Source organism: Cygnus atratus, chromosome Z (assembly GCF_013377495.2).
Source record: "Cygnus atratus isolate AKBS03 ecotype Queensland, Australia chromosome Z, CAtr_DNAZoo_HiC_assembly, whole genome shotgun sequence".
NCBI lineage: Eukaryota > Metazoa > Chordata > Aves > Anseriformes > Anatidae > Cygnus > Cygnus atratus.
The window spans coordinates 53552720-53562094 of NC_066396.1; the positions used below are offsets into that span (position 1 = coordinate 53552720).

The 9375-nt window shown below is 47.4% G+C and overlaps 1 protein-coding gene across 1 annotated transcript; it reads left to right on the forward strand.

The window, feature by feature from the left end:
• Positions 1–3324: 3324 nt before the first annotated feature.
• THAP1 (THAP domain containing 1) lies at positions 3325–9059 on the forward strand. Its single transcript, XM_035564252.2, has 3 exons — positions 3325–3495; positions 3675–3870; positions 6970–9059. The coding sequence occupies exons 1-3, from the start codon at positions 3425–3427 to the stop codon at positions 7435–7437; spliced, it is 735 nt and encodes a 244-aa protein (XP_035420145.1). The 5' UTR covers positions 3325–3424; the 3' UTR covers positions 7438–9059.
• The last annotated feature ends 316 nt before the right edge of the window (positions 9060–9375 follow it).

The window sequence follows — 9375 nt, forward strand, 5'->3', positions numbered from 1 at the left end:
CGCCGAGCGGGGCGGCGCCCACCGGGAGCGGGTTCGGGGAGCGCTCGGCTGCGGGGAGAGGAGAGGGTTGTCAGAGCGAGAGCTGCTCGTGTGCAGGACGCGGGCGTAATGTCGGTTTTGTTATGGGAAAAGAGGAAAGGAAAAGAAATAAAAAAGAGAAGAGGAGAAAAAAGGGAGGAGAGGAGAGGAGAGGAGAGGAGGAAAAGATAAAAGAAGGAAAAGAGAGAAGAAGAGAAGAGAAGAGAAGAGAAGAGAAGAGAAGAGGATTGAAGAGGGTTGAAGAGAAGAGAGAGAAGAGAAGAGAAGAGAAGAGAAGAGAAGAGAAGAGGATTGAAGAGGGTTGAAGAGAAGAGAAGAGAGAGAAGAAAAGAGAAGAGAGAAGAGAAGAGAAGAGAAGAGAAGAGAAGAGAAGAGAAGAGAAGAGAAGAGAAGAGAAGAGAAGAGAAGAGAAGAGAAGAGAAGGAAGGAAGGAAAAGGAAGGAAGGAAAGGAAAGAAAAAAGAGAAGGGAAGAAAAGAGAAAAGGAAAGGAAAGGAAAGGAAAGGGAAAAGAAAAGAGAAAAGGAAAGGAAAGGAAAGGAAAGGAAAGGAAAGGGAAAAGAAAAAAGAAAAAAGAAAAGAAAAAAAAAGAAAAAAGAAAAGAAAAGAAAAGAAAAGAAAAGAGAAAAGAAAAGAAAGGAAAGGAAAGGAAAGAGAAAAGAAAAGAAGGGAAGAGAAGAGAAAAGAGAAAAGAAAATAAAAAGGAAAAGAGAAAAAAAGGAAAAAGAAAGAAAAAAGGAAAAGAGAAAAGAAGAGTAAAAAGGAAAAGAGGAAAGAAAGAAAAAACTTTAGAGATGGGTTTTGAAAGATGTTAAACATCTTGTCAACATCACTGAAATGTGCAGGTTCTGCTTTTCGTTTTGGGGGCTGTTTGCTGTCTCCATCTGAGCCAATTCCTCGCTGCCCCTCTCCAAGCCTCCGAAATTCTTACAGGATGAGGAAAGTGTTTCCCACCCAGTCCATTAGAAATCCCTTCTGCTCGGGATGCTAACATGATCCTGGCAGAGCTCTTGCTCGTCGTGCTGACGCAGATGTGGGGCTTGCCTACACGCTTGCCAGTTCTCCCCATCCGTGACTTCACCCACTGCTGTGTGACCCCCTCAGCCACCTGCCCGCTGCTGTCCCCAGGCCATTGCCCCTGCAGGAGGACACCAGGCGCCTCTCCTCCCTCTCCTCCTGGGACTCCCAGTGCTGCCACACTTTGCTGTGGCTTCACCACCTGCATGTCCACGTCGTGCCTCTGCTGTGTCAGGGTTTGCTGCAGGACCTGGGGCAGGCAGAGACGCTGATACCAGGCGAGGAAGGACTTTGCCCCAGACACACCGCTTCGGGGCCGTAAGAGGCAGGAGTCCAAGTGCACCAACGCCTTCGTGGCCTTGGCTCGCCTACCTTGGGGCACCGAGTCTGCAGCCGAGGCCGTCGGTCCCTGCCCAGCTGCACTGCAGCTGCTCCCCTCTGCAGCCCCACCTCCGGGGAAGGCCTTGGACCTACGCTGGGGCTCTGTTTCCCTTCCAGTTTCTGGAACCATCTCCTGCAGGACTTGCAGGGCGGACCTTGCACCCATCCCGTCACCTTGCCCGCCAAGGGCGTGCCGGCTGGCTCCCGCTATCAGCACCCGCCTGGCGCAGATGCCACAGGACCATGACGGTGATGCTGGGAACCCTGTGCACCTCGTTGGCCTTCCCCTTCCCGGGGAGCAGCCCTGCCATTGCTGCTCCCCCAGGCTGTGCTTGGGTCTCCAGAAAAGGGAGATGGGAGGACCATGGTGAGGAGGAAAGCCACCAGGTAAAAGCCTCTCACCTGGAGAGGAGGAGGATGGTGCATGTGTTTGTGTGCTCCCCTGCCTCATGGCACAGGGGGCCTCAGCCTCCTGCCCTGGCTCATGCAGCCTTCCTGCCTCCCCTCGTGGGGACAGTGCTGAGGGGAGGCCAATGGGGGAAAAAACGACCTCCTGGAGGCTGGAGGGCAGAGAAGAAGCTGGAGAGGTCCACCTGGGCTTGAGGCCACCACAAGAGGAATCACAGAATCATTAAGGTTGGAAGAGACCTGCAAGATCATCTGGTCCAACCACCCCCCCTACCACCACCGTCACCCACTAAACCATGTCCCTAAGCACCACGTCCAGCCTTTCCTTGAACACCCCCAGGGACGGTGACTCCACCACCTCCCTGGGCAACCCGTCCCAGTGCCTGACTGCTCTTTCTGAGAAGAAATGTCTCCTCATTTCCAACCTGAACCTCCCCTGGCGCAACTTGAGGCCATTTCCTCCAGTCCTATCACTGGTTATCTGTGAGAAGAGGCTGACCCCCAGCTCCCCATGCCTTCCTTTCAGGGTGCTGTAGAGAGCAATGAGGTCTCCCCTGAGCCTCCTCTTCTCCAGACTAAACACCCCCAGGTCCCTCAGCCACTCCGCACAGGACTTGTGCTCCAGACCCTTCACCAGCTCCGTAGCCCTTCTCAGGCACACAGGTGAGGTGAGACAGGCAGCACCCACTGCGACAGCAATGGGGTGACGGGCTCGTCGGGGTCAGAAAGGAGCCCACACAGCGACGCGAGGCGCAGCGGCTGCTTCAGAAAAACTTAAAATCACTTTTTTTTTTAACACAGTGACTTATTTAGATTGGTGTCTGACACGCGGTGGTATGAGAGACCTGCGGGACAAGCTTCAGTGAATGCAACAGAGCTGCTATGGATGTAATAATATTTATTTTTTTTATTTGTGTATATTTTGTATTTGTGTATACTTTCTACATGTTTTGTACGTTATATATATACATATATTTCTGTATGTTTATACATATATATATCTATATTTTTGCAGCGAGGCAGGCCGCCTGGTGGTGCTTTGCGTAACTTCGAGCAGCCGGGAAGCCCCTGGAGGCCAACCGGACCCCGGACCCGCAGGGGGAGCCTCACGGCCTCGTCCCTATCCCGTCCCCGTCCCTATCCCGGTCCCTATCCCGGTCCCTATCCCCGTCCCTATCCCCGTCCCCACCCGGCCCCGCCCGGCGCTGCCCAGATGCGGCCGCCGGGCGCCGCGTGAGGGGAAAGTGGGGGGTGGTGCTGAGGGTGGGGAGGGGGGCGGGGCCTCGCCTGGCGCTCGCACGGGCGCAGCCCCCCGATTGGAGGCCCCGCCGGCCAGGCCCCGCCCCGCCGCGGTGCGCCGCCAATGGGCGAAGGCGGCGCGCGGAGCCACCGCGAGAGTTGCGCTGAAGCTGGCGCCGCCATCTTGGAGTCGGGAGAGGCCGAGTCCCGTCGCTGTCCCTCTCGGAGGGTCACCGGCGGGGGGGGGGGGGGGGCGGGGGCAGGGCGAGGATGGCGGCGCGGCGGTGAATTGTCGGCGGCCGCGAGCCCCTCCTCGCCCCGCGGCGGGGCGGCGGCGGCAGGATGGTGCAGTCGTGTTCCGCCTACCGCTGCCGGAACCGATACGACAAAGAGAAGCCCATCTCCTTCCACAAGTGAGGAGCGCGGGCGGGGCGGGGCGGGGCGGGGCCTCCTGACGCGCCTGAGGGGAGGGGCGCGGCGCAACGGTCGCCGGCGGCCGTTGGTGGTGGGGGGGGGGGGGGGTGGAAGCTGTGACAGAAAATGGAGGGGGGAGCCCTGAGGGAGGCTGAGCGCGCCCCTCGCCCGCCCGCAGGTTCCCCCTGACGAGGCCCGACCTGTGCAAGAAGTGGGAGGCGGCCGTGAAGAGGAAGAACTTCAAGCCCACCAAGTACAGCAGCATCTGCTCCGAGCACTTCACGCCCGACTGCTTCAAGAGGGAGTGCAACAACAAGCTGCTGAAGGAGAACGCGGTGCCCACGATATTCTGCTACACCGAGCCCAATGAAAAGGTAAAGCCGAGGCGCTCCAGAACTTTCACAAAGTGAAGTTGTTCGGCTGTGTTTGTGGTGTGCTGGGAGTCTTACAGAGCCCTCAGTGACACCTGTAAGCCGCGCTTTGCTCTCCGATGCTGGCTGCCGATAACCTTAAAGACTTGATGGACTGTCATTCAGAAATCTAGCTACCTTCTAAAGGGCTCTCCCCTCTGGTTTAAAAGAGTTAAAGCAGTAAGTTATCAGAACAGCAAAACAGCATCTGCACCTGGGATCTGTCTGTCCTGACACCAGCTCTGCCTTACCTTAACCATTACCTTATTCTCGTAAGGCAGGCTGGACCCTCAACTTCTGTCCCCAAACTTCCAGTGATACTCTCCTGTGAGATGTACTGCTACTGAAGCAGTTGGCTGTAACTGCAAATCAGTTATTAGTTCTTCCTTGCAGACGTAATAACCGCAAGGTGAGAGCTACAAGATTGATTTCTGATTCCTGTAAAGGATACCAAATGGCAGATTTCTTCCCACTCCATGGTAGAGGAAGGAAAGAATGGACATGATAGGTCTAGGGCTGAAAGACTGTGAAGGGATGAACTGCACAAATAAAAACTGGGACTGTGCTTATTTGATTTTTTGTTGTTGTTGTTGTTGTTTTTGTATGTAACATTGGATTTATTGCAGAAATGAAAAGGGAGCGTATCTGGAAAATGACAAGTGGAAAATAGGCAAGAGAACATAAACGCAAGGTATATAGACAGACAGACAAGTTCCAGGTACATACAATTGCACTAAAGTTTTGTTGGATTTCTCTTCCCCATAATCTGAATGACATGTTGTCTCTGTCACTTGAAGTTGTTTGCAAAGCTTCTTGCAGTCTGAAAGCTGAAGAATGGGTATACAGGGTAATCTACGAAAATGCCGTCAGTGCACCAGGGTTAATGGTGAGCCGCATTCTCCATTTCGTTATGGTGTCTGGCTCTACAAAAACATGAAAGGATGCCTTTTGATTGTGGAGAACGATTTAGTGCGATTTCTATTTGTTTCACAGCAACTTTCAATGACCTGTCACTTCCCTTCAAGACATTACGTAATATCAGAGAAGGATACTACTAGTGTTAGCTGTTCTTTGGTTGTTGAGTTCACACTGATTTTGAAATACAACTTTTTATCTTTTTCATTATGAAGTTTGAAATACTTCCTATACTTTTTTTTTTTTTCTTTGAAGAACCATTTATTGGCTATGAGAATTGATTGCAATTCACTTGTGACATGTCAGTGATACGAGTGATCAGTTCTTTGCTGTATGTTGTGACCATAAGGACATATTTATAAAGATACCATGTGCTGTATGAACTGCAGATAAATGCCTTGGTGAATTCAGCTGTCTAGCAACAATGTGATTTTTTTGTTTGTGCTTCCAACAGAGGTGAATTTCTCTCTGCATATTATGTGTTTGGCCTGTAGTTTTCTTAGCAGAGAAGTTTGAGAGTCATTGTCGACAGGGTCAAGCTTCTTAGAATATGCATATGTGAATTAGATAGGCACACTGCTAGCAGCGATTTCTTTTAGTTGAGAAATGAAACTGGTAGTTGGCTGGTTTTGTACTTTAAAGTGATCAGTAATACCTGAGCGCTAATGAAACTTCCCTTCAATACCAAATGCAAAACTGCCTTCTCAGTTCCTTTCTGCCATGTACTGTATGTAGTTTGTACCAGAATTATATTTGCTCTGCCTAGCCCCCCTATCAAGTGCTGTTTTTTATATTAAGTCAAGGAACTTAATGATGTGGATCTCACAGTGTGATGAGAGGATGGACAATGGCTCTAATAATCAACTAATCAACACTGTAAATGCCTTTGGTCTTTGTGCTTTTATTTGTAGTAATATTGTTGGAGATAGGTAGTTACAAAATTGGTTTCGGTGCCTCTTTCACTGAGAACTTCTTAGGTTTTTTTTTTTTTTTTGACCAGTAATATTCAGGCTGTTCTGTTTGAGCAGTTCTTTTTTAATCATTGTGTGCACAGAAGCATTTCTGAATTAAAATATGTTCCTTTGGCGCAGAAAGAATGTGATTTGTCTGCTCTGTCCTCCGTTCAAGCGGTGAGAGGTCTGTTTTGTCATGAACCATGCGAGTGTGCCAAGCCTATCAAGAGCAGCATGATAAAGACTGCAGTTTCCTGTGGGGTTGAGCTCATCTGCTGTTCTGCTGCTGCCAGGAGGGAGAGCTGGGCTTCTCCCTTCTCTGTCCAGTCTGCCAGCCATGCTCCTACTCTCCCTCCTCCTGTATTCCAGCTCAGGTGTAGCCCATACCTCTCATTGCATGGCTCTGACTTTAGTAAAGGACAGAGCTTTCCTGTAGCGATGGTGGGAGAGTGAGTAGCTTTCTGTCATCTTAGCAAATGCCTGTTTTAGCAAAGGGTAAATAGCAGAGCTGTGAGAGCTGCTTTGGTTGAAGAGCTGTTTGTTTTGGCTCATTATGTCTCTTGAAACCAAGCCCATGTGCTGCAGTACCAGAACAGCGATACAGCCTTCTCCAGGTGTTAAGAGGCAGGTCTTGCTGTGTCAACCTTCTCTGCTCTGCCAGCTTATTGATCTCCCTCAGTGGGATAATTCTTATTTTACTTCAACAGAAGGTTATCCGCTTCTGCTCTGTTCCTGTCTAAATTAGCAGGCGAGTTCAAAGTATATTATGGTAAGATGCAGTAGAAGGAAGGAGGAACGAAGGGGAGTGGGATGGCCGTGATGAGTTACCAGGTCAGCTGAGCTCTATTTCATGGAACTGCATCCTGAATTCTCAGCTAATCCTGGATATGTATTTGAGCTAAGTCTTCAAAAGTGATGGTGATTTGTAGGTTCTTCAGTTTCTGATTTGTTTGAGACATCAAGGACTTGAGTTTCAAAGAGCGTTGGAAACTGTGCTGCTTAAAACGCCTCCAGTTCAGAAGCCATACAAAAACAGGCCTGGAACTGTTGGCCAGTTTTGAAAATGTAGGCCTTGTAGTTTTTTTTATCGTTAACTTTAGTCATGGTTGTTGATATTATACTGGAGCAGTAGTAATGGAATTGTGTTGTAAACAATGTTAAGCATGCAAATGTACTTTCTTTTTTTTTTTTTTAGGCTGAAGAATTTCCAGAACAGCCAGAAGATCCACTACCACCTCCACCACCACCGCCACCTCCGCCGCCACCACCACCGCCACCACCACCAGCAGCTCCTGTGCTACTGCCCTCTCCATCAACTCCTTCTTTCCATTTAGCTCAAATAGATGCCAGATTTGTAGATCCAAGTATTGGATTATTGATGCCTCCTCTCCAGACCCCTAGCAATCTTGCAGTTTTTTGTGATCACAACTATACCGTAGAGGATACAGTTCATCAGCGAAAAAGAATTCAGCAGCTGGAGGAACAAGTTGAAAAACTGCGAAAGAAGCTCAAGACTGCGCAACAGCGATGCCGGCGTCAGGAAAGACAAATTGAAAAACTGAGGGAGATTGTTCAGTTTCAGAAGGAAAAAGACATACTGTCAGGAAAAGGCTATGTGATTCTGCCCAATGACTATTTTGAAGTTGTAGAAGTACCTGCCTAACAGTCATGAACGTCAGCTTTCACTTTGCTAGGCCAAGACATTTAGTTTAAAAACTAAATGCTCTCTAATTCTGTGTGAGACTGTCCAGAATTCTAAACCAGTAAATAAGCTGTCATACAAAGGACACCACATATTTTTCTTCGTTTTCACTTCAGTTCGATATGTTTTTAATATACGGAAAATGCAAGCATCTCAGAATTAGAATGTGCATTTAGTTTATGAAATCTGAATTGCTTTACAAGAGGAAAGGATGCAGGGTTAAAATGCACTTAAAATCTGTACAATTTTTATTTTTTTCTAACAACGGCTGTCTTATGCTTACACGGGATAGGAACTGAATCTGGCTGAGAGTGAAGTTGAGGTTGTCGTACACTTGGTGCAAAACTTTGTCAAGGCATTTAATATTGGCTTAGGTGATCCCAAGGAAGTAGTTTTCTTTGGTTTCAGAAGGAGCGGAATTAGGCCAGCTAAGAATACCTGCAAGCACTGCCTTGCGTAGAAAAAGATAAGTTACATATTTCAGCCTGGGAAACTTCCAACCTCAGCTTGTTATGCCTTCAAAGCACTGCAAAAAGTCTAATTCCTGGATCCCTTTTGGTGAGGTTTGTAAATGAGCCTTTTCTTTTGGAGTAGCATATACCAACGTGTGTGTGAGAGAGAAGGGGATATTTCCTTAGTGTAGCTAACTGGAGCTGTAGAGGATTTTGTTCTGAGGGTACTTAAAAGCCCTGCTGAAACACAGTACTGCACTGAACGTGCATATTACCAGATTGCTGGCAGGATCAAGAAGGCGGTATACTGTTTAGGGTGACTGCTTTTCAAAAGTGCCCTAACAATACACAGTCATCCCCAGCATGCTGGAGTATGCCATCCCATAAGCACTGTCATGGGTGGAATGTTGTCCTCGTCTTTGAAATTTTTGGTCTTAGCTTGCATCTCAAATACGTTTGTAGCTTCATGAAATGAAGAAATTTGTTCTTCCTTGTCTGGGGTGCTGGACTCTTTCTGCTTTAATTACAGCATACTCTAGTTTTCTTTTTCTCCTTCTTTTTCTTTCTTACTTTTTTTTTTTCCTTCCCCAAAAGGCATCTGGGCAGATATGGAATTAGACTTCGGGAGTTGCTTGGTGCTAGACTGGTTTTTTAATATCTCAAATGCTGCTGCCTCTCCTTCAGCCTTATTAAGAGCCTTTCTAAAAATGAATTTAACATTCGGTGCAGCAGTGTGCACTTACTGTCCAATAATTTGTTTAGTCAACAGACTCATTCAAAATCAGAGAATGACATCATGCTAACGTTATTGTAGCCTTCACAGCTGAAATTCCCTGACATAATAGACATGAGGAGAATGACTTTTCTCCATCCATGTCAAACCTGTGTGTAGTGTGAAATCTAGCTCTGGTGTTAATCAAGCCCTGTTCATGATGGCTTTAAAAACTTCCCTTAATATTCTGTTAGCATGACATTCTGAAATGTTTAGAACCAGTCTTGATACTTCTGACCTCACTCATGCTGTGTATCTACTTTCCCTGGCATTTCATATACTTAAAATGAACAAAAATTGCTGATGCATCCTTTTCTGTACATTTATTATTCCTGATTAAAAATAAAAAGCAAATGGTGTGTTAGATTTTTAACTGCTCTCTCTCCTCTTTTCCCAGGACTTTGCCAAATCTATCTTTACATTTTGTATCTTTTTATAGAGCAGTTTCCTTGTTTAGATGCTGATTGTTTATTTTTATTTTTTTTGGTAGTGTTTCTGAGTCTTTGCTGTTACTTTTTATATTTAAAACCGAAAAAGCACAAATTCAAAATTGACAAGGAAAAGAAGTTTAAAGAAGTGTTGCTATACAGTTGGCACCTGTGGCCATTTAGTGAATTATTTCCATTTTCTCTGCAAAATGCTGCTTCTGACACAAGGGCAGGGCCAGAAGCAGAG